Source organism: Osmerus mordax, chromosome 18, assembly GCF_038355195.1.
Source record: "Osmerus mordax isolate fOsmMor3 chromosome 18, fOsmMor3.pri, whole genome shotgun sequence".
NCBI classification, from domain to species: Eukaryota; Metazoa; Chordata; class Actinopteri; order Osmeriformes; family Osmeridae; genus Osmerus; species Osmerus mordax.
In genome coordinates, this window is record NC_090067.1 from 8,897,755 (window position 1) to 8,923,471 (window position 25,717).

Below are 25,717 nucleotides of genomic sequence, written 5' to 3' on the forward strand. Positions count from 1 at the left end.
CAGGGCACCTTACCTCACGAGTCCATCACATGGCCTATGGACACACTTACACGCACAAATCAAAGATGAAAATACTAAAAGCCACAACAGCTGGATGGAGCTTTACTCGCCACCCTGCTATGTGCGTGTGTGCCCTAAAGCTGAAACAGGCATGTCAGTGTATTGACATGTTTAGACAGCACTTAGCATGTTTATTTATCCGTAGCCAGAGTAGGAGTATTTGAACGGGAGTAAGTGAGCGTGAGTGCAGTGTGTGTGTGTGTGTGTGTGCGTGTGTGTGTTTACATCATGCGTGAGAGAGGGTCTGTGTGACTGTCCTTGGACCCTGTCTACATGAGTGGAGACGCCCTTGAGCCCCTTCCCATGCTTGTGTGTGTGTGTGTGTTTGCGTGTGTGTGTGTGTGTTTGCGTGTGTGTGTGTGTTTGCGTGTGGCTCTCGGGGAAGGAGGGCCCGAAGATCAGAGGCAGCAGGTGGCCACCACCCAGATTAGCTGAGGTGCGGCCCCTGCATGCTGAGGCCAGGGGTCAGAGGTCGGGGGGGTCAGGGACAGGCTGGCGGGGTGCCAGAGACATTCCGGCGTTCCTCAACAGGCTAAATTTGAGCCAAGATGGCCGCCGCTCTAGATCAATGGACCCCAGTGTTATTTTTACAATTTGACCGAGGGGAGGGTACACTCGGACCTCGGGCATACTGGCACCAGTCAGGGGAAACCATCACGTCATTATTTAGTTTTTAACTGGAAAGGCTGAGTTTAGACTCCGCCCTGCTGGATACCTTCTGTTTGTTAGTTTTAGATGATGGAAGCTCAGTCCGTTATGGAAAAGTGACGGTATAGCCTTTGCCAGAGACGTAAAAGCAAACTCTGTCCGAGTCTATATCAGTCTTCTAAAGTTTTCTCTGTCAGTAGCACAACACTTAAAAGATTTAGCTCATATTGCAGCTGTAGCTTGTTATGTTGCCGGTGGTTACGTACGCGGTGGAAAGCTCCTGAAGTGTTCAGGGGGAGGGGGTTCGAGGGGGAGCTGAGGTATGCAATTGAGGTCTTTCGTGTGTGTGTGTGTGTGTGTGTGTGTGTGTGGAACAGTGAATTCATGATGTATAGAGCCTGATGAGGTTTACCTGTTAATCAGCAGTACATTAGAACAACAGAATAGAACCTGAACAGGTCTAGCCAGGTCCTAGAACACTGTTAGATGGAATAGCCAGGTTCTACAATCCACATCCAGGATCTGGTTCCAGGTCTCCTTGCTCTCAGGTCTCACCCACAGTCTAAGATAGAGACCATGCGCTGACCCAGAACTAAGCCTGCCAGGAGAATGTTGTCCAGCCCTGAGAGAGGAAGATAAGGGCAGGACATGCTGTTCCTGGGAGGAAGAGGAGGAGGAGGAGGAGGAGGAGAGAAGAATCTGGTGTTTTTGAGTCGGTACAATCTATGTTGTTTCAGTTGATCTGCCCTAATCTGTTTTCATTCAGTGTTTATTCATTAGAATAACAACATCCGTGTTCAGCCCGGGTGTGTAAGAGTCTGCGTGCGCGCAGTTCCTGTGGCGACGAGTGTCTGTGAGTGTGTGCTACAGGGCTTAGACGACTGCGAGCGTGGCGTTTTTGGAGGCTAGGGAAATGGAGTAAACAGGGACATGCGCCCATGCATGAGGAACAGCTTTTTCCACAGTGATGAGACATAAGCAACCCGAGATGGAGAGAAAAACGTTGAGGGAAAAAGAGAGCGATAGAGAGAAGGAGACGGGTATTAAGGGAAAGAGGTGAGATGTGAGGAAGCGAAAAGGTCGCCTTGTTGATGTTGGATGTGGACGGCTGAGGCCAGAAGGACTATTATTGATCACTTCAACGCACACAAACACGCACGCATGCACGCACACAAACATGAAATGAAGATGGATGAAGGAAGCCAGGGAGAGAAGAGCTGGTGGAAAGGGAATGGTGTTTGTGTACATACAACGACCTCAGCCTACATCCTCCATACAAGACAGACCTGTATCGCGTAACCCTCATCTCCTCTGCCTCCTCTCTGCCATGAGGGAGAAATCTAGCGTGTGCTGCTGTATTGTGTTGAGATGGGAATATCGGCCGATATTTACAGCAAGCCACTTGGAGCTCTCACACTCACAGGCTACACCTGTGTGTGTGTGTGTGTTAGTGTGTGTAAGTCTAATCTTTACTAGATATTAGAGACTGGCAGGCCAGATGTTTATAAACTGGGAGTACCAATGCACTGCTCTCATTTACGTTGACAGTGTTTTTCCATAGGAGCTCTCCACCCTTCCCCACCACCAATCCTCCCTTCCTCCCCTCTCCTCTCTTCTCTGTTGGGGAGGCTGTTATTATTCATGTTGGGGAGGCTGTTATTATTCATGTTGGGAGTGTCTGGGGAGGGAGGGGGATGCTCTGACAGACACCCACAGAGAAAGATGCTTCATTAATATTGCCCCAGAAGCCCCTGAGGATATAAGGATAAGCACACACACCCACACACACACACCTACACACACATCACATGTGCACATCTAGGGACATCTAGAAAAGGATGTGAATCAAAACCACAGATCATCTTTTGGTGCAAACATCGTCACTGCCATGCAAGACATGCTCGTGCGTACAGGCAATCTGCTGTCGATACACTGAGCTGTGAAGCTCTCTTCCATAAGCGCCTGCAGATCCTGGTTTCTTTATCCAGCCTCCTCGCCCGTATCCACGCAACTTTCAACATCTCACCCAGATGCTGGATCTGCCCTGGGAACACACCAAATCATCTGTCCCCTCTCTTTACCACTCTTTCTCTCTATCAAACTGACATATAGGCAGTCGTGGAGGTATACTCGTGTGTGAGATACAGACTGAAAAAGTGCACTTTTGAGTGCAAACATTCAGAGTTGCTTTTGGACGAGCCTTGATATTTAGGATTGTGCATCCCCTCTGGAAACTGTTGGTTCCCACGACGATGTGTGTTTGTCCGAGGTCGTTTGATGTTTTTCCAGCCCTCCTCCTGGAACCGTCTAATCAGGCCCACAGGATGCCAGCGGCGCGCACACACAGCCAGGCCCAACGGAAGCGTCTGATTGGCTAGCGATAGGAAGCACCGGTGTGACTTCCTGTCTGGGGCTTGTGCTGTGCCCACAGGGAGTCCAAACCCTCAGTGACGGTCCAAGTCGGTGCCTGGCGCGATAAGGATCACATTCCCCTTCACCAGGGAGAGAGCCAGGCTATAACAAGCAGCTAAATAGATGTAAAGTACACAATAATTAAGTGTCAAGCTTGATCGCGCGTTCAAAAGAACCAAGCTAGTGTGCAATTTTAAACGGATTCGCATGCAGGCTCAATTCCGTCACAGACACTGACAATGTTCTTGTCCAACCCTTTTTCTGTCACCCTGGATAGAGTTTCTACAGAGGCGTTGTTTTGGATTTAGACGCCAGGAATTTTCCCCAGGTTTTCTCTTGTGCGGTGGTGGTGTTTTAATTCCCAGAGGGTCTTGAGACGGCCAGACAACAGGCGCCACCATGCTCCTGTCTCCCCACCCCTTCAACCTGTCTGTCAAAGACCACCTCTACTGGCTCTGACCCCCCCCCCCCCCAGACCCCCCTTTAACTGAACCACGACCACACACGGCAACACACAAAGCCGGGCACCTTATGTGCCACCACAGAGTGCTTGGACTGAAAGCTTTCAGCGAGCAGTTACAGTGAAAGCCATGTTTCTCGTGGCATTGTGGTGGTAAGTTTTTTTTTTTTTTTCATCTGCATCGAGCGTCCCAGAATAGCTCTCAGAGCGCCGGTGGAAGGAAACAACTACAACTTCCTCTCGCCTTCTGCCCACGCCTCCACAGCGGGCGGAGCGAGAAGGTAAGGTGCCGGGTTATCCATGTGGTTTGCTTTGTCTTGCCCTCCAAAACCCATAGACAGACCGTGACATCCACTAGCACAGAAAGCAAATGATGAGGCTCAAGTCTCACTCGAGGGGCTTCTGTCAAAAGGTCAGTTAGATGCACCTCAGTATGAATACAGCCCACCCACACAAGGGAATTGATAGCCTGTCGGAGCTACTGCCAACTTAAAGTGGTGGTTATTATTGATCAACAGTAAGCTGGAACCTGTTGAGGGTGGATGCAGTGCTGACTAACAATACAGTGGAGCCTGAGACCAACAATGCGCGTACACGCTGACCTCCTGGCTATGGGGGGGGATCTTGGCTGTGAATGTGTAGTCCTCTTTTGGCAATTACTCTTTTCGTCACTTGGAAGGGAGATGCAGTTATCAGGTAACAGCTGGTGGATTTCGGCGCGTTGAGCACTTTGTGCCGGCTTTCTCCACAGAGCTGTGTGCCGGCTTTCTCCACAGAGCTGTGTGCCGGCTTTCTCCACAGAGCTGTGTGCCGGCTTTCTCCACACAGCTGTGTGTCGGCTTTCTCCACAGAGCTGTGGGTTTTCTTAGAACCCATACAGTCATACAGTTAGGTGCCGCTCCGGCAACCCTTCTAGACTTCACTCTGCAGTTTGACACCTGTGTTGCAGTGATGTTGAGGAAGGAAGCAACTTAATGCACACACTACACACACACACTACACACACACAGCACGCCACACTATTGAGTCTGAGAGACAGAATGTCGGGTTGGTCTGGGGTGCTGCTGTAGGCATGGAGACCGGCGTAGGGTTCCGAGGGTGGATCTCACTCCTCCAATTCATTTCAAATGTCAAAATGCCTGAGGGGAGAGGAGGAGGAGGAGGAGGAGGAGAGAGGGAGAGGAGGAGGGAGAGAGAGAATTTCTCGTCTTGTCTGCTCGAGCCTGACTCCTCGGTTTAGCATGTCTGGGCCAGATACTGGATTGCATGTCTGTCTGTCTGGTCTTAATCTTGGCCGACCTTTCTCCACCCCCACCACATACACACACCACACACAACTCCCTACTAGCCTGTGAAAGGACTGGTTGGAGGATCGGTGCCCTATAGCTTGTCAGGCTTCCGAACCAGACATTTTTCTGTCCATTACCTCATATTAGTATGGCGCGCCCCATTTGAGACTCATGAATGCTCATGAATGTTCTACCCGCACACAGCACCTGGTTCAGTGGCATTATAAAAAGCCTTAAAGGAGAAAGGGAGGAGGGTATGTGTGGGTGGCGGGAGGAGGAGGGGGGGAGGAGGGCAGAGGCAGCGGTTGTCTTCAGTTCATCGTTCACTGCCTGGCACAGCTGCTGCTCCTAGTGGCGCAGAGATTTATGGGTAGCCTTACCCGGAAAAGCACTCCAGCTCACAGCAACTCCATCACTCTGGAAATATTCTGTGCTCGGCACTTTTTCCGTTGTGTGTGGGTGTGTGTGTGCGCACACGTGCGTTTGGGTTTGCATAGCGGAATGTAAGGAGAGGCTAGTGTGACCGCAAATACTCTTCTAACTCTCCAATCTTGGATGGTCAGTTGAGACAGGGCCCAAACCCAAGCCAGGCAGCAAGACAGGCAGCCAGCCAGCCAGGCAGCCAGCAAGACAGCTAGTCAGTCAGTTGCTCCTGTCTTATTCTGTTTTCCTGTTCTACTAAGACAGAGTGCGTGCACAAACAGAAGCACACACACATGTACGCACCACACACACAGTTTTGCAAGCGCCAGTGCAAGCCACAGTACAGTTGCTTTGTGCTTAAGACATGCAGTGTGATCAGGGTTGTTGCCCAAATCTAAAGCCCTCTAGGCCTTGGAGTGCTCTCTCTCTTCCTGTGTCTGCCGCAGGAAATTCTGCTCTGCCTGCCTGCCTCAGGCTGGTTTTGTCAGCTTCTTAGACCAGCGATGCTTGGTCACATCAGTCTTACACCTCTATGTGGGTGAGCTGTGTCTGCCACTGGGCAGAGGCACAGGGAAATAAAATGAATCAGAAGGTGTGCGTGCGCATGTGGAACACCCATCGACACATTGTCAAGGGAGATCTGTGTGTCGGGGAGGGGGGAGGGGAGGGGAGGGGAGGGGAGGAGGAGAAGGAGACAGATGCCGTCTCCAGCCTGGACACGTCTCTGTTCATTTATTACACTGTTTCCTCCACCGTCCCCTGCTCTGCTAGCTGTCTGTTCTGTGTTCTGACTGCTCCCCCCGCGACTGACCTTTGGCGAGGGGGGTGGGAGGGGCGGTCTGATGCGCGCCTCCTGGGAGGTGTGGAGGAGCGCCGCACGGGAAACGGAGGAAGAAAAACACCTGCCGGGGTCCAGACAGGGGTCACCTCTGTCAGGACTGGCTGTCACGACAACGAGCCCCGCCTGCTGATTGGCCGTCCTAATTGGGGTGTTTCCCAGCGTCCTTTGGGAGGTTTCTGCGGCTCGAACCGTGGAGCAGGGAGGGGGAGGAGGGACAAGTGCTGAGCCAAACAACCGGCAGGGTACAACTGAGAACAAGGCCGAGGAGGGAGTCCTGTACAGGATATCGGGTTATTGCTCACATATTCAGTGTGTTGTTAGGGAGAAGGATTCGACCTATGAGGAGCGTAGGGGATTTGTGAGGAACTAACCCGAGTTCAACCTAACCGTTTCTCTTTCTGTTTCTCTTCCCCAACGCTCACCGTCCCCGATTCACTCAACTCAGGTAAGAGAACTCTCTCCTTTCATTGTCGGTGTAGGTTTGTGTGTGTATGTTTTCGAGATTCTCTGTAGCCTGTGTCTGTCTGTCTGTTATCTGTGCGTGTGCCTGTCTGTCTGCCTGCCTGTGTGTCTATCTGATGCTGTAATGTGACAGGCTATGAGGGGACTTATCAGCTGACCTCACGGTGTGTGACAGTGTCTGGTGTCTGATCTCGCAGGAGGGGTGGGGGGGCGGCTGTGGGTGTGTGGTGGTTGGGAGGGAGGGGGGGGAGGCGTGAGAACCGTCCGTCTGCGGGGCGCAGAGCATGCCCAGACTGTCAATGTCGCCCCAGCGCACATGTAAACAAGAGGGCCTGGCAGGGCGGCTGTCACATGCCCCCTCCGTCATGCCTATCAAGGCGCCCTTTCAGATGCCCAAATAAAAAGACACTTTCACACACCCCCCCCCCCTCCCAAACACACACATAGAGGGATAAACTCTTCAGATGAAGGAAGAGATACAAGAGGAGAAGGAATCTTCATCTGAGCTAGGTAAGAGTCAGGCCGAATCACTGCTTGCGTGTGAGCGAGCGTGTTGTGGGTCCTTTCGGTTGACAGTTGACTAGCCGGGGAGAGTTTCCAGGGTCGTTTCAAACTCAAGGAAATAAATAATTCAGGCAGTATTCAAGAATTCCATTGTTTTTGCTCCTTCAGGCTGGTTTAAATGGATTGCTTTTGAAAGCTTCGGAGATCTATTGTAGTGCTGAGATTTCCTGAGAAATTCCAGACCAACTCTGGCAGCTTTAGAAACAAGGAACTGTCTGTGTGAGCAAACTGTGTAGGCAGACTTATTACTAGTTAACTATCTGCTGCAAGGGAAAACGAGAGCAACCATATTAACACACCTGTACCTGAGTAATAAGGAAATGATAGTACTTATTGGGTTCTTCACATGCATGCGTCACCAATTCCACTTGTTGAAAGGAAGTCAGGCAGGTTTAATGGGAGCATCTTCAGCTCTTTATGGGGATGCTTTCTACATGCCAGTGGCTTTGGCATACAGCCGCATGTACATACCGTCGGAATTTACGGTTGGTCACACCTCAAAGTGCCTCTTTCTCCCGCCTGCCCTACCCCCATTTCCTCTCTCTCTCTCTCTCTCTCTCTCTCTCTCTCTCTCTCTCTCTCTCTCTCTCCTCTCTCTCTCTCTCTCTCTCTCTCTCTCTCTCTCTCTCTCTGTGACTCTCTCTCTCTGTGACTCTCTCTCTCTCTCTCTCTCTCTCTCTCTCTCTCTCTCTCGTATGCACTTGTTTTGTTTATAGTTCCGGTCCCCTGGTGTTGGTGCATGCTCTCTGTGGACAGTTAGTGTGTTTACAGACAAACAAAGCTTTCAAGGCTCCCCAGCTCACTCTCCTTCCACTCCTCTGGCGCCAGCCTCCTGTGGACTGTGTCCCTGACCGGAGCAGGTCGGCCAGACCCCGACATGGGGTGGAGGGAGGGGAGGGGGCACGGCCACTTTGTTGTCAAAGCAAATCTTTGACTGTCCTTAACGTTTCTTAAACACAAAACACTCCCATTTTTCCATATCTTCCTCTCTCTCTCTCCCACTGGATGTGTGAGACGTGCACACAACACGGACACACGCACACACACACACACACGCTCTCCTCCCGTCCCTGGTAATCGTTTGAGTGATGAAAACGGGGGAGGGAGGGTCAGGGAAGTTGAGGTGCAAAGGCTGATCGATTGCACCGCCCCCACGGAGATTGGCCAGCGCAGACCCCCCCCCCCCCCCCGGCCCAGGTATGACTGGCAGTGTGGAGCTCTGGCACACCCTCCTCTCCAGCCAGGCCTCCTCTTCCTCGAGCCAAAACGTCTACAGCAAAGAACTCTCCCAGGCTGCATGCTGTAATGCTTTGATTACTTAAAAAAGGGGAGGAAGGGCTTTTTATTGTGTCCAACTCTTTAATCACATTAAGTGGTGGGAGGGAATCATGGCTTCATCTGGAAGCCGTGCACAAAGCATTTATAGGAGCGCCACCCCCTCCCATACAGGCACACGCACGCGCGCCCACTCACTCACACACACACACACATACAAGAAAGCTTGTGCACACACATATTGTCTTGCTCATTTCTGTGCAGGTTTTTTCCTCTTTTACACAATCTCACACACTCACATTCTGTCTTTCTCGCATGCACACAAACACACACACACAAGAAAGCTTGTCAACAGACACGTCCCCTTGCTCATTTCTGTGCATGCGTGTTCCTTTTTCACACAATCTCACACACTCGCACTCTCTGCCTCGCATGCACACAAACACACACACGCACACACTGACACACTCAAGAAAGCTTGTGCATCTCACACACTCGCACTCTCTGTCTCACACACACTCACACTCACAACCACACACACCACTTCCCACCTGATTGCTTCCCCATTTTTCTCTGGGGAGATTTATGGTCAGGGAGATGTTGGAGACAGGCTATTACCATGAGCTCTTTGAACTCATCACTCAGCCAAAGTGGCGAAGGTGGCGTGGCTGCGTCTCAGTCCCTGCTAACAGCAGCGCGCTCCCGCACCTCCTGCGGCTTAACCCCTCGCCCCTCCACGCCACCACACGGGTGGTCTTCTCTTCGCCGTGCGTTAGAGCAGCCTGGTGATCAGAGGCAGAGACGCCCACTTTACATCAGCAGTGACCGGCGACTGTTATGCCCATCATGGCCTTGAATGGTTTTCTTTTTGTGTGTGTGTGGGGGGGGGAGGGTGTTTATACTATTGAGATTGTGGAGAGTTTTTCTCTATCTGTCTTCTGGTAATCTTCAGTTTATGAAAAACACAGACAATTCACTTTTTTTTTTTATTACATTTGCGGTGTGAAACTGAATGTTTGTAAAGTCACTATTGGTATAAAGCCTCAGGACTATTACCCAACCCCTGTCTCTGTAATAAGGAGTATCTTGTTTGCTGCTGTGGGTTTTCTGCGGAGGAAACCGATCTGGTCTTTCTCGCCGCGGTCCTTCAAGTCAGCACTTCCTGGTGGTTTCACAGAGGAAGAGAGAGAGAGCTTGTCAGGTCCGCTAAGTTGTGCCCTGCGTGAGCCCCCTCCATCCCCATGCTCCGCTAGGCCACACTGGTGCGGTGTTGGCCCAATAAATGTAATTGGAAGTGACTGAGCAGGGTTTGAAATGTGAGGAGATAAGACGAGCTTCACCGTCACTGGCTTTGTTGACTGGCGGAAGTCATGCGGAGGAGTGGGTGGTCTCACCCACACTAGCAAATGAGTTGAGCTTTACTTGGGGTAAATATGGTGCTTCTGGAACAGCAGAGCATAGACTTTGGGGAAATGTAGCAAGCTGCCTTACACCGAGATGTACCGAGTGAGGAATCTGCACTGATTGGGGAGTGTTCTCCACAAGTGTTGTTGCCCTTTTTTTTTTTTTTTTTTTTTGCTGCAACGCTTCGTATCGATCGAGGTCCACACACAGCTGACTGTATTCGACAGCGCTCGGCGTCCATGACGCCTAACACCGGCGACTCGCCTGACTTTCACACTTATCTCCAGGCGCCAGAGAGAGAGAGAGCAGGCGAGAGAGAGAGAATTCTCCAATCATCCTCCTCTAAGCCTCCCTCTGCCAGGTTTTGTGCAGCCATTGGCGCAGTGTTGAGCCTGCAGCTCCAGTCATGTATGTTCCTTGGGTACATATCAACGTCCTCCAGGGGCCTCTCTCTCTCTCCTCAACTGCTCAGCTCGCCGAGTGATGGAGAGCTCTACTGATAGAGGTGTGTGCCCCCTAGATAAGTAACCGCTCTTGAATACGGCTCTCGTAAATACAACCCTCCAATGGGTGTTGCTTGCGAGAGACCTGGGCCAATTCGAACTGCGTTGACTTGCCAAGTCAACGCAGGGGGAGTCAGGTGGCTGAGCGGTGAGGGAATCGGGCTAGTAATCCGAAGGTGGCCAGTTCGATTCCCGGTCATGCTAACTGACGTTGTGTCCTTGGGCAAGGCACTTCACCCTACTTGCCTCGGGGGTATGTCCCTGTACTTACTGTAAGTCGCTCTGGATAAGAGCGTCTGCTAAATGACTAAATGAAAATGTAAGTCCCAGGCTGAGGCACACAGGAGGTGGAGCAGCGAGGCTTTAAGGTGTCACGAGCACCACACAGGTAGGCTGCTCAACACCCACATCACGGCCCAGGAGAGGAGATTAGACGTACCGACCACAGAGCACTTCATTAATACTCAGCTCACAGTCAGAAGATGTTTTTCTCCTCAATAATCATTGCACGGCTCTTTGCTGCTCCGGCTTTCAAGCCATCAAATCACGTCTTGAATCGCTGTCACTCTTTGAGAGGGGGGGGGGGGGGGAATTCGAACCACCACTGAAGTGCCTAAAGAATGTTTTGGACAGACGTGGGATTAATCTGCTGCCCCCCGCCCCTCCCCCCCGCCCTCTTACACCGCCAGCACTCCTGTGGTGAGGGAAGACCGGAATGCCTGTGTGTGGTGTGTGTGAATGCATGTTGATCTGAATCTGTGCTGGGTGTCTATGCGACAAGCTTGTTTGTTACCTCAATACATACACACACACACATAACTTTCCGGTTTCCTGGCTGTCAAGGGAATCCCCCCTCAAACTGACAATGTCTGGAGGCCTGCCAGTGGAGGGTGGGGGGGAGGACTCATTAATGAGTCTGTCAGAGTAAGACTGGCCTGGTGGATATCTGAGGGGAGGGGGGCAGGAGGGGGGAAGGACAACCAATTCCTTCATCTCTCTCAAGCTGTTTCATGAGCTGTCCATCGTGTGCGTGTGTGTGTGTGTGTGCATGTGTGTGGGGTTGGGGAGAGTTGTGAGATGTAGAAGTAGAGAGATGTGACTGAATGGTGAAGTCCAGCAGTTTCAGAATGAACCCATTTTTAAAGCACAGGTTCTATTTTGAGTCCAAATTATTGAAGGTCGTCGTGACAGAAGTGAGGAGAACAATGGCTCCATTAGTTGGAGTGTCTGATCACTGAAGAAAACACCATTTTGTTTCAAACACAGCTGCTGAGTGTAACATTACACTCACTACACTTTAAGGACTCTAAAAATGTCCTTTAAAGACGAGCTGACACTGTTTACTTTTTTTGGAGAACCTTTTATCCTATATTGGCTCATAAATAGTCATTGTTACGAAGGAGGCTTTTGTTATTGTCAAAACACTTGAGTTCATGAATCAGACAGAGCTTACTAGGATGTTGAAAGTTTGTCTGGAAAATCTGACTGGGCTCATTGTTCAGAGTCCAGACCACAGGGTTGGGTTTTAACCTTGCCCATTGAGTGAGAGAACACACACACACACACATACAGCATACACTCACCTGGTATGAACCTTCACCTTTGCCCAGAGCCCACTTGCTCAAACAACCTGAAACAACACAAGTGCTGCTCGCATCAGCACACATTGTCCTCTCATACTGAATGCCCCCCATCACACTAAACAACCACTCCAGCTAGGTACTGGACGACTGGCTTTAAAGCTGTTGAAGCCTACAAATCAACATGGACCAAGTCCCTCCCCCTCACGTGCATAGTCCTGTCCTCACCATCAGCCCAGCTTCAAACCATCTGAGCGAGGGCCTAACTGACGGAGGGGAAAGCAGCCTTGCTGGAACGGACGGCAGGCAGATGGTACACTGACGATGCAGTGCCGGTTAAAAGGCGTTGATGGATATATCAGTTGAAACGTCCCCCTGGCCGGCAGCAGAGCCAGATGATCCTCCTCCTCTGACTTATTAAAGGTGAATCAGCGCACCTCATTTGCAGGTTAAAAGCTTGCCCCCGTCTGTGTGTTGCGGAGGATAGCGGGCCCAGCTAGGAAGTGTTGGGCATTAATCATGTTCTTGCTCAGCTTAGCGCTGCACTTGGGAGATGCAGGAAATACCTGGGAGCACATGGTAAACTGGAGGGAAGAGAAACGTGGAGCAGTGAGAGGCCTCTCTGGGGATTTCACACGCGTTAATTAGGAATGTATTTCTCTTGTAGGCCTGTCTCTCTCCCGAGTCTAGTTTGCTAGTTCCTGTCCTGTGCCTCCCCCCCCCCCCTTCCCTCCACTGTAGTGATGATATACCATGGTGTGATTATTAACTGATTAGGAACCATACTGTGTGTGTGTGTGTGTGTGTATGTGTGTGAGATGAAATTCATTCTGTCGCCCCCCCTCTCCCCATCACATCCCACTGTCTATCTTATCATCCCCGGGGAGGCTCGATTTTTTTTCTCCAACACAAATATTCATAAAGAGACTTAATGAGATCTGCACAGCCAACCAGTCAGTCAGTCAAGCAGTTAGCATTAGCGCTCATGCTAACACCTGCTAACTCCCTCTGCTATTTGCTCAGATTTTATTTTAAAAAGTCCATTGTCAAATGCTCTTGTCTGACTTACTCTGTATGGAGGAGAGAATAGGAATGGAACATCCCAGTGTCTAAATATAAATCTCTGACCTTTAATTTCCCCAGATGTGTAGATTGCCCTTTTTTAGAGTGGCTGTTTTTTATATAAATATACAAATAACGACCATTGGGTCATTTAGGTGTAGGTCTTGGGATGCCTGTAAAGGCCCGTTCCACCAGCCACATATGTTGGTGAGGGAGAGTGTGGTGGTGGTTGATCCTTTTTCTCTGTCTCCTCGTAGAGCTGTCGCCTTGCCTCTGTGACACGGTCGGTGTGTTCCATTCTGCCTGTGTAGACCTCTGGGTGCACTCTGTTAGCTAGACCCTCTGAGGTAACTGGAGGCTGGAATACTTAGTGAGATGTTTTCCGTTCCCATTCTGTTCCGTGATCATGGTGGAGAGGGAGTGGGGGGGGGGGGGGGGGGGGGGGTACAACATGAAAGACCACAGTCTGTGGTTATCAAGCCAACCTCAATTTACCGTGTTTACAATTGCACGCTACCCCACTTCTCAAATCAAGACGGCATCTTCCAAATGTTTTGCAGACCTGCACACCCCATGTTCAATACAGAAACCCTGATGTATCTGGTAATGAACTAAAATATCAAGGAGTGTCTCTCAGTCAATTTCATGAAAAACACCCCTGGCTTTGACCTTGGCCCTAGCTCCACCCTTATCTCCAGCCCCATCCGTAGTGCCAGCCCAACCGTATCTCCAGCCCAACTCGAGCCCCAGCCCCAGCTGGTGTGGGAGAGATGGTGTCCAGAGGGCCCGTCTTTGAGCTTGCCACACAGCAGGAGGAGGGGGCGTGCAGATCCTGGAAGCTCTAATTAAATGCATTTAACCCAAGGTCATTCAGAGCAGAGCCAACAAGAGGGAGAGGTACAGAGAGAGGAAGGGAGACAGAAGACTCTACTGTGCTGTAAATGTTTTATTGAGTTCCCTTTGAACTTCTCCAGTTGAGGAGGGGTGTGTTGGTATTGCTCTAAAGGCTCATGGGACTGCACTCTCCTCTTCATACAAGCGGCAGTAAAAATTGACTATGTAGCGGAGAGTTCCTTCTGCGAGGGCCACCTGTTAACCTTCAGTTTATTGGCTTATTATCCAGCAAATTTAGCACCAACTTGGAAAGAAGGACAAAAAAATTCAAGTTCAAGTTTTGGCAGAACCTGACATGTTGTTGACGTCTGTATTTTCGGGGTGGAATTCCATCCTCCATTTTGACCCCCTTTTTGGAAGTTCAGCTGTCACAGAGGCCTGCTGTTATTGGACGTCTCCCGCCAGCTGGCCACCTGTGCCCCTCCCTTGCACGTCATCTGTTCTCCTAGTCTCCCAGCCAATCAAAGTGTCTCTTTTTGTTGACCGCTTTTCAAAGCGAGGACGCACAGATACAGGTTAAGAGACAGAACAGCAGGGAAAAGATGCTTCCGGAAATAGATGGAGGCTCTCTTTGAGACACAAGGCTTGGTCCATTTCACGAGTGCTAATTGTTCCACTGTTACTTGTGGGGCACGTAGCTGTCGTTTTCTACCTCCGCACTGCCTGGCATGCTACAGTTATGATTAGCGTCCCTGCTAACTTTTAGCTCCATAGTAATTGAAGTCTCAGCTGGATGTAAGGGTATAGTAATTGAAGTCTCAGCTGGATGTAAGGGTCTTATTGCGGCGCTAATGCTACGCTCGCCCTCGGAGGGAGCCTTCTCTCTCCGAGAGACTATATATGCTTGAGTGTTCAGTAGGGTCTGGTTTTAGCGTCGGTGAGATGTTTTCACTCGAGGTAGATTGTGTGGATCGTCGGAGGGGTCGCCTGTCGAGCAAAGCTGGCTTCTCTCTGATTGGATGGAATTACACGCCTGGATACAAGTGGACAGTTCCTCAGTGAAACGGATCAAAGCGTTAGATTACTCTACTTCATTTAGGCATGGAGAGAAAGACAGTGATTATGCGTTCGAGTGTGTGTGTGTACGCCTTCAACGAGAGTGCAGTGTGCGAAGGTGTCCTTGTTTGTCATACACTTCTTTGAGCTCTTTGAGTGTTTGTGTCGCTTGCGAGCGGAGATAGTCGCGCTGTAATTGGCACTATTAATGCTTTGCTGTCTTTCCTCTCTCCCCCTCTCTCTGCTTTCCTTCCTTCTGTCTCTCTCGCTCTCTCCCTCCCTCTCTCTCTCTCTCTCTCTCTCTCTCTCTCTCCTCTCTCTCTGTCTCTCTCTTTCTCTACTTTCCTGAAGTGTCATCCATTAAAATGAAGAGGTTGGCATTCTTGGCGTCTGAAGTCATAGCTCTTTGGCAACAATTTCGAAATCTCACACAGCTAAAGGTTGATCAACGACATTGAGAGAGAATAAGAGATGGGAGAGAGAAAGAATGGGAGAGATGAGATGTTACACATTCGGAAAGAAAGTGTGTACCATCACCAGACCCGGGCCAAGGTTTCTCAGGTGGTTTAACTGCTGCCCTGTCAGTAGTGTCTAGACCCTGCTTAAGGCACACAGAAATGGCTTCTCTGGAATTTCTCCTAACTACCAACCCTTGAGCTTTCTCTATTCATAACTGATGTACACAATGTTGTCAGGCCTTGTAGTCTTCTTTAAGAATATGACACACTGCGGGTCATATTGGAATACATCTTCAGCAACGTTGTTCATTAAATCGACGAAGGTCTCAAACGTAAAGTGGGGTTTTCATGCTTTCTCGCAAGGCGACACAATGTGCAAACCACTGCAGTTCCCATTCGAAAGCGTTGCTAGGAGACCATTTTGGCTGCATTGTTGACATCTGGTCCCCCACCTCAGTCCCTCCTCCTTCCCCCTTTCTCTGTGGGTTCAGACCTGAAAGTTGAGGAATGGCGTTCATAGCCAGCCAGCGTTCTTTGATATGCTCCATTCTCCACCACCTCAGAGAGGAGCTTTGGTCGTTTGAAAAGTCAGTTTAGGCTCTTTGAATTAAAGTTGCCGATGAATAAGAGAGAGAGTGCGTTTGTATTAATGTGTCATTTGAAACCTCAAACCACGACTTGACCATCGAACCTACTATGTCAAACATGGCGTTATCTGTCTTGTGTGTGCGTACTGCACTCCCTTTTTAGTTAAGCTCCTGCTCCGTGTTTATCTATACATCCATCTGTGTGAGGGCTTCCCTCTCTCTCGCTCTCCCGCTCGCTCTCCCTCTCGCTCTCTCTCTCTCTCGCTCTCTCTCTCTCCTCCCGTCCTCGGGGCCACAGCTGCATGGCGGGAAGCTTTGTGCTGACCTGGATGAGCAGCGCTGAGGAGCAGCTGTTCCCCCCCCCTCCACCCCTCTGAACCCATTCTACCACACACACACACACACACACACAGGGTTGCACACACACATGAACAGAAACACACTTTCTCCCACAGTCTCAAAGCTAAAGCCAGGCCCCTGTTCAAGAGGCCCAGGCCATTGTTCACCAGCGTGCACTCTGACCTCTGACCCCGCCCTGCCCAGCTTTAAGTCGTAGACTAGGTCATATGACACCTGCTGGCCAACGAGCCCCTGGCTGAGGTGGGTCACATGACATCAAATGTAGCCAACCAAAGGCCACTAAGCGTTGACCCCCCGTGACATCACTAGACGAGACACAAACCCCTGCTATCTGTCTCTGTCTCTGCATTCCATTCCCCCCCCCCCCCTCTCTCTCTCTCCCTCGCTCTCGGGATCAAGTTTTAACTTGTGTGTCTCTGGGTTTGTATGCTAATCTGCCATTCATTGACACAAATGCATGATTTATGTGGAGTATGGGTGATGGACGCAGAGCTCTAAGTTTTAGCCCCTTAATAAACACCGCCAGAGAATTAATGAGGAAAATCAATGACATTATTCTGAATATATTTCAATAATGAATGGAGGAATCTAAATTGAATTATAATTAGATTTGCCATTACATGAACTGCATACTTTTTTTTTTCTCTTCCTCTCACCATCCCTCTGTGTTGTTTACCACTCACCAATTCTCTTTCAACCCCACTCTTACACACACACACACACACACACACATGACTCATCTCTCTTATGATTGAGGGAGTCAGGTGGCTGAGCGGTGAGGGAATCGGGCTAGTAATCCGAAGGTTGCCAGTTCGATTCCCGGCAGTGCCAATTGACGTTGTGTCCTTGGGCAAGGCACTTCACCCTACTTGCCTCGGGAGAATGTCCCTGTACTCACTGTAAGTCGCTCTGGATAAGAGCGTCTGCTAAATGTAAATGATGTGTCCGACCGATAAAAGCCAGCAGTGACTAGGTCGTCCTGACTGGACAGAGGTTGACAGCTGCTCTTCCTGCTCTGGAGTCGGATAAATACACAAACACGCACACGCACATATATGTTCATCAAACGACTTCCTAGCCGTCAGCTCTCCAGCGATGTGTACACCTGGTGGTCTGACTCTGCTGAGCTGTCAGACCCATGCTTAACTAGCCGTGACAGTGTAGGTAGGTGAACATGGATCTGTGGGTGTGTGTCCATTCACCTTTAAAGACTTTGGGACTGTGTGCAGGGTAGAGATAGTGAAAGTGTGCGCACAAACAGAGCTGTGTGTGTATGTGTAAGCATAGGGAGCCATCTCACATCTCTCTGTGTTACCCTCCCCCCCCCCCCTTCCCCCAACTCCCTCTGCTTATAGCTGCACCATTTACCCATGATATCCTTTTTATGTATGAGTTTGGTGTTTCTGTTGTACTTAATCTCACGCTGTGCTGGTGCTGGGGCACATATGGAGCTGCCGTTAGAATGTTGGAAGCCTTGGGAGGAGAATACATTAGCCCTGGTCTGTGGACAGTTATTTGAGTTAATGAGTTTCTCCAGCCACCTTCAGGAAGAGAGAGGCCGCAGCTAACAGGCAGATGGGACTGGAACCGAGGGCTCTGGGGCGTGTGCGTGTGTGTGAATACTCGCTTGCAGCGTGTATCTTAAATTGAACTGGGGTTTGGGATATAAAGGGCCCCTGTCAACCATAAAGCGCTTGGAATGAATTGAAACACATGATGTCGCTGTGCGTTTGGGTGTGTGTGTTTTGGGTGTGTGCGTGTGTGTCTGGGTGGCATATGCTCAGTCCGTTCAGTTCTCGGCAGCCCAAGTCGTTCCATGTAGGCTTGTGTGATGAGTGGATAAAGGGCATGGCTCCCTGGGTCCATGTGGGCTCGTCTGGGCCACTCAGCCCGGAGCGCTGAGGACAAGCGGGCGAGAGTTTACAGAGAGACTGCGGCAGGAGCGTGTGCCGACACGTCGGAATCAGAGACGGACACACACTCACACACACACACACTCAGGCACAAACGGACACACACACACACACACGGATGCCTAGGTCCCCAGGGCCATCTGGAAGTGAAGTGCAGTGCGGAGCGAGGAACAGCTGGTCTCCAGTGTGTGTCTGGTCTAGACCGCTGATCTGAGGGCGCAGCGGAGCCAGCCAATCAGGGTGTGTGGGACTATGCGTGTGTGTTTGAGTAACACTTTAGATCCAGGTGCTTGAAAGAAGTGTTGGTTAATAGGTAATAAGGCCCTTCAAATAGGCCCTTTATATAGTTTTACTAAAAAACATGAATGTTTTGTGTTATACATTTGAGTAAGGGTGAGGGCTAGGGTTAGAGTTATCGAAAGATATCGTCAATGTTTGTTAATAGGTAATAAGGCCCTTCACAGATGTTTAACATTAACATCTGTTAATAAGACTTACTAAGGCCTTATTACCTATTAACTAACTCATTACAAGCACCTGGATCTAAAGTGTTACTGTGTGTTTGAAAGCGCACGCACGTGTGATTTTCCCCCCCTTTCCCCACTTCTAGTTAGATTACTCCTAACAGGTCTGGGGCTCCAGAGAGCTGCACTCAGACACTAACCGTTGCTGAAATCTTCCCCCCGTCTGCCGGTGGCGGCTGAAATACGAGAGGACAAATTGAAAAGATTGCCGGCATAAACCTGTCCCAGAGAATAACGCGTCTCCGCGCCAGGGACGCTCGCTATCTGCTTATGTGTAAAATATTTAGGTTTTGTACGTGCCGTGTGTGTGTGTGTGTGTGTGTGTGTGTGTGTGTGTGTGTGTGTGTGTGTGTGTGTGTGTGTGTGTGTGTGTGTGTGTGTGTGTGTGTGTGTGTGTGTGTGTGTGTGTGTGTGTGTGTGTGTGTGTGTGTGTGTGTGTGTGTGTGTGTGTGTGTGTGTGTGTGTGTGTGTGTGTGTGTGTGTGTGTGTGTGTGTGTGTGTGTGTGTGTGTGTGTGTGTGTGTGTGTGTGTGTGTGTGTGTGTGTGTGTGTGTGTGTGTGTGTGTGTGTGTGTGTGTGTGTGTGTGTGTGTGTGTGTGTGTGTGTGTGTGTGTGTAGTGGGGGTGGGGCAGCCTGGGAGAAAGCACCCTGGGGAAGGTATGCTGACTAAAGCAGAGCTACATACGTCCCCTGTCACTCAAACTCACCACCTCGAGCTATTGTCGCTCTCTTCCTCTCTCCCTCTCTCCGGCTCTGTTTCCCTTTACCTCGCGCTCTCTCTCTCATTTTCCACCTCCCTATCTCTTTCTCTCTCTCTCTCTCTTTCTCTCTTTCTCTCCCCCTCCTTCCCTCCTCTTCAGGGTTTGACTGAATGGTACAAAGGGTCTTAAATGCAAGTCTGTTCCAACCAGCCAGCAGCGTCTTAGCCACAGCTTAATGTAGGCCACCGTGCTGTATTGAATGACCAACACTGTTTGGCTAGCCCTGTCCTGTCGAGTTGCTGTGAATTCCCAATCAAAGCAGGCTAACGCTAACCATTTGTAGTTTTTGGCAGTGCGCTTGAGACAAACCTCTCAAGTTGGGAATGCTGAGGATTATCAGGCAGGAAGATATCGAGGATGATGTCTAGATCACAGAGAAAGAGACTATTGCTTTCTTTATCTGTTGCTGTGTATTTGAACTACTCATGGTGCCCTTGCAATAACTCCAAAGTGAAAGTTGTCTTGAGCTTTGAGTCAACAGAGAGAAAAGAGACAGACAGACTTCAAAGGACCAGGGTGCTTTTCGGATCCTTGTGTGTGTGTGTGTGTGTGTGTGTGTGTGTGTGTGTGTGTGTGTGTGTGTGTGTGTGTGTGTGTGTGTGTGTGTGTGTGTGTGTGTGTGTGTGTGTGTGTGTGTGTGTGTGTGTGTGTGTGTGTGTGTGTGTGTGTGTGTGTGTGTGTGTGTGTGTGTGTGTGTGTGTGTGTGTGTGTGTGTGTGTGTGTGTGTGTGTGTGTGTGTGTGTGTGTGTGTGTGTGTGTGTGTGTGTGTGTGTGTGTGTGTGTGTGTGTGTGTGTGTGTGTGTGTGTGTGTGATGGGATTCCCCTGTGAGTGGCCGGACTTCGCGGTTGTCATGGGATCCTGTCCAGCCAGTGTGTTTGTTTGGGGAAGCGAAGCGAGGGGGGGGTATTTTATGCTAGGATACTAATTGGAACTAGCATAAGCTGGCTAATGAGCCCTAATTAGGGTAATGAATTAGTTGTGGAGAGCGTGCAGTGGGCAGGATGAGCAAGGAGGAGGGCAGAAGAGTGGACGGGTGGACACACACACACACACACACTACAGGGTGCACAGGGCGCATGACAAGGGAGTGGCAAGGGTGAGAATTGTGGCGACAAGGGAAAATGCATACACACACACACACACGCTTCACTCAGTCACACTCCAGTAACCCCTGCACTTGTTATTGTTTGCTGCTACACGCATGTGTGCACGTATAATTATTCTCATGCAAACACTCAGACGAACACACTCTGACATGCATCATACACCCACACACATTCTCATCTTGTCAGAAAGGCTACATGAACCATGTGTTTGCCCCGCAGGCACACTTGCACTTCAGATATGCTCCAATCACAATAGCTCAGGACATATGCTAAGACTCTCCATGTTTCCTCTCAAACAATGCACACACACACACAGTTCAATCATGCTAGCTCACAGCATATGCTAAGACTCTCCTTGTCCCTCTATGTATGCTCTGAAACACAGCCATCTCCCAGGGTCCAGCTTCCAGGGCTGAGACCATATCACTGGCTTTAATCCTTTAGTCGGGGTATTATGTTCATCCATTTCTCATTGTTGCTTTTAATCCAGCCTGCTCCTCTCTCTGTCTCCACACACATATCTCCAGCCCCTCCAGGATACGCACACGCACACATACACACTGCCAGGCACAGCCAAACACACACTCCCAGTCATAGTTAGGCACAAAGAGTTAGTAATGTATCCAGTGTACACCCACACACACACACTGACAGGAATAAGCAAGAAAGATTGCACCGGCTAATGTGACAACAGGCTTATAAAGCTCTAAATTGGATCTCTCTCCCTCTCCCTCCGTTTCTGGAACACTACAAGGCCGTTTGTGGTTGTGTGTTCTCATCACGGCAAAGAGTCTGGGGGTGGGGGTTAGTGGAAGCAGTCGTCTGTCAGATACCCATCCTGCACCAGGGCTGACGGCAGCGCTGGCGGCCGGCCCAACCGAGCCCCTCATCTCTGGGGATCACTCGGCCCTGAGAGGGAGGGGGAGGTTTTAGAAAAGTACAACATGTCTTTCTTTCTTTCTTTCTTACGTTCTTTCCTTCTTTATTTAATGGAACAATTGTTTCCAAACAATGGCTGTGATTTTTCTCTCCCTCAGTAGATTAAGAGCAGAATGCTTGTTATTAAGTCTTTCCAAACTGGGGTATTTAACTGAGTTTCCATGGCAACAATGTTAAAAGTTGTCGGATCTGTGCGACAAGGGGTCGCCTTGTTGCATCAGAACTGTAAGAAAGCGCATGCAGTCCCTCACTGGAACCAACACGCACACAGTCTGTTGTCAGGGTTTATTTCACCTCAGTGTGCTGGTCTGAGTGTCCTCCTCATAACATCACAGGATCATATCGTCATTTCAGTTTCCCATCAAAGCATGACGCTCCTAACCCCTTTCACATGCTCTGTCCTCCTCCTCTTTTCTGTCCTGTTCTTCCTTGGTTTATCTTTCTCTGTCACACTTTCTCTCACGCGCGCACACACACACACACACACACACACACACACACACTCTCACATACTCCCAGCCCGTAAGCTTGTGGCTCAGCGGTGGGGTTTCTAGGCAGCTCAAGGTCAGCAGGAGGGAAGTCTTGCTGTTTTCCAATCGAATAGATAAAGGAGGGAAAGATGGGGGAAAGAGTCAGGTGCTGAGCAGTGACCCTGCTAAGTGCCCCGGGGGCGCTGATGGAGCCGAGGGGGCGTCAGTGGACAAGCCAGAGGTCACCCAGGGGGTCACGTAGGGGTCAGGGGTCACCCAGTCTGTCTGTGTGACTCTACAGCCGCTTTTCCTCTGCAGGAAATGTAACCCCGGAACTAGGAACCTGCCCCCGGAACTCACTGTGTTTCCTCCCCAGGAACCGAAGTCTCCATTGTGTTCCGGGGAGCAAAGAGCAGGAACCATTACGAGCCTGGTCCTGGGATGGTTCTTCCCCGCAATACACAAACCTTTGGGGTGGGGCTTGCAGCTCTGAACATTTCTTATTGGTTGAGAACTCCCAGCAGCATATAAATCAAATTCCGCAGCCGCAAACAAGTATGACTTGGGGGAGAGAGATGAGGCCTTAACCCTGCTGAGTCTGCATCCGGCCCTTTCTCTCTCTCGACAAACACACGTCCACTGAGAGCACACCAGATATGGATCAGTGACTAAGCTCACTCCTTATTAAGCATTCATGCTGAGCATGAAATCCAGCTGCGATTGGATTCAGCGACCCGTAATGACTAAGTGTATTCCAATATCTTTGTAATGTAATAATAGTTGGCGTCATAAGCACGCTGATTTTCTTTTTTAATATAAAACATTTAATTATATAAAAGATATATTATATATATTATCGTCTATTTTAAATTTTTCTATTCATGGTGCATTCGTCAGATGACTCATTTACCTATTGTAAAGGGGAAGAGTTCTGTGGTGGGCTGAAGGAATCTTCTAGTTCCTTGAAAATGTGTCTGGTGAGAACAACTTCCAGGGACTAGCAGTGGAAGTGCGGCTTAAGAGAGGAGATCTCTCTGCAGGAGGCCGAAGAAGCCCTCTCCGACTTCCACAAGACAAACACACTCAACAACGCCAGCTAGTCATGTGATGGTTGGAAGAGACAGTGCCAAAAGATACATCCATACCACAACCTAAATCACATCTCACCTCCTCTCTCCAACACACACACACACACACACACACACACACACACACACACACCCCTCAGTAGGGCAAGCTTCACAGGAACAGGTGACAGCTGCACGCCCACACATTGACATTCTGTCACCTGTCGATGGAGACGTAGAGGGAGCTGGACGCCATATTCCTGGCCCAGCTGTCAGCAGAGAGAGCCATCCACACTGCTGCTCCGCTGAATACCAAGCAGGGGGACAGTGCCCGGCTTGGCCAAAACACATCTAGTGTGGTTTGAAGTGGGAGTGTGCATGCCTGGATGCCTGCGTGGGTGTTTGTGTGCCTGTCTCTGTGTGTGTGTGTGTGTATGTGTGTGTGTTTGTGTGTCTTGTGTTGGTGTGTTAGTCAGCGAGTGTCTTCTCACCTTCACCTATAGATCGCTGAAATTGAGGAATGATTTTCTGCCTCTCCTCTCTCTTAACCTCCACACCCTAGCGCCCTCATTGTTACTGCCTAGTAGTCTGCAGTGTGAGGTAGAGGAGGGGAGAGGAGAGAGGGAGATGGGGTATAGACAAGGTGAGGGAAAGAGAGAATGAGGGGGGGGGGGGGTGGGAGGCAGAGAGAGTGGGAACTGAAGGGCTGATGGCGGTCTCTTTGATATGGAAAGCATCTTAATATCGTCTCTCCCCATCTGTACCTTCTCTGCCGCCCCGAGTGTGTGTGTGTGTGTGTGTGTGGCTGCACCCACGTGTGTACACACCACACCCGCTGTCTGGGGCTGATTAGACACACACACACACACATACACAGCAGCTTGCCTCCTGGAAGCAGGTGTCACTCACAGCTCATTACCCTTGGCAACGCTGGTCATTCTGTTTGGAGAGCAATAAGACACACCTGACTGGAGAGAGAGCGGGAAGGAGGACATGAGGGGGAAACGGAAGGAGGGGCAGTTGAGAGGGAGTAAAGGAGAGAAATGGACATATGAGAGAGGGAAGGGAATGAGGGAGAGAGAGATGGAGGAAGGGAAAAGACAGCTGGTGATGTCATTTCCTAACCGTGTACTCTGTCATATCCTTGAGGAGCTGCGTGCGCGTGCATGACTAGGTGGATTTCCTAAAGCGTTAACATGCATCTCTTGAATTTGTGTCTGTAGTGCAGATAATATATGTGTGGTCTGACCTCATGACCTTTGTGTGTGTGTGTGTGCGGTATCCAGGTACGACTACAGGGAGATGCTGTACAACTCCACCTTCTGCCTGGTGCCTCGGGGAAGACGCCTGGGGTCCTTCCGCTTCCTGGAGGCTCTGCAAGTGAGTTACACGCGTGCGCACACACAATGTTCTGCAGTTCTCCCTTTCACCTCTTTTAATACTGCGGAGGACACGGTCTTTAGATGCACACCCACACACACACAAAAGTAGTGTTTTCCTGTCCACTTTCTGGACAGACAAACTGTCAGGAATCTCTTAGAGCACTCTCTCTCAGTTTTCTGATACCTCCCTCACCAACCCCCCCCCCCCCCCCTTCCTTCCAAAGGAAAAGGTACACTTGCGCCCCGCCCCCTCCCCTCCAGCTCTCACTGTCTGACTCACTCCACGCTGTCTACCCGAGTGGGAGTGGGAGTGCGTGTGTGGAAGGTGGAGGGATGATTAGAGGTCGCTTTAAAAACAAATGCTGTGTGTGTGTGCGTGCATGCATGCCTGTGTGTGTGTGCGTGCATGACCGTGTGTGTGTGTGCATGCATGACCGTGTGTGTGAGTGAGAGCCAGAGCACAGCCCGAGGGCCAGTGCTGCTGTAGCTGACACCTTTATGACCCCTGACTGACAGGGCCGTCATTACGTCAAAACTCTCCTCGCACACACCAGCTGTTCGCCTCTCCTCATCCCCCCCCCCCCCGTTCTCCTCACATCCCTCCCCCGTTCCTCTCCTCCACTCATCCCTCTCTCCGCCACCAGCTTTCTGCCAGAGGCCAAGTCTCAGCTTGGCTGTACCTCATCTCTTTGTATCGCTCTCCTCCTCCATCCCTCTGCACGCTCTCTCTCCCCGGCTTTTTCATGAAGAGACGAGTCATGAAGGCGTTTGTGTGTGCAGGCGGCGTGTGTTCCGGTCATGCTCAGCAACGGCTGGGAGCTGCCCTTCTCTGAGATCATCAGCTGGAACACCGCGGCGGTCATCGGGGACGAGAGACTTCTGCTGCAGGTACCCGTCCTGCTCCTCTCTCTCTCTCTCTCTCTCTCTCTCTCTCTCTCTCTCTCTCTCTCTCTCTCTCTCTCTCTCTCTCTGGCCTCTGTGTTTGGGCTTTTCGGTCTCTCTGGTCTCTATCTCTGTGGTATCTCTGTCTGGTGTCTCTCTCTTTCTCCCTCCTTCGATAACCGTGTGGCGTCTCTCTCTCTCCAGATCCCGTCCACGGTGCGCTCCATCCATCAAGACCAGATCCTGTCTCTCAGACAGCAGACCCAGTTCCTCTGGGAGGCCTACTTCTCCTCTGTGGAGAAAATAGTGCTGACCACTCTGGAGGTAACGACACACACACGCACACGCACGCACACCTTTCTATCTCACCTCTGTCTGTCTCCTTCTCCCAGCCT

The 25,717-nt window shown here is 50.4% G+C and overlaps 1 protein-coding gene across 1 annotated transcript in view; it reads left to right on the forward strand.

Moving 5' to 3' along the window:
- ext1b (exostosin glycosyltransferase 1b) overlaps window positions 1-25,717 on the forward strand; it is a 56,417-nt gene that overhangs the window by 18,574 nt on the left and 12,126 nt on the right. The window contains exons 2-4 of the mRNA XM_067255349.1: window positions 24,345-24,438; window positions 25,221-25,328; window positions 25,527-25,646. Of these exons, the coding sequence (XP_067111450.1) occupies window positions 24,345-24,438; window positions 25,221-25,328; window positions 25,527-25,646 (322 nt within the window). The remainder of the gene's footprint in view (window positions 1-24,344; window positions 24,439-25,220; window positions 25,329-25,526; window positions 25,647-25,717) is intronic.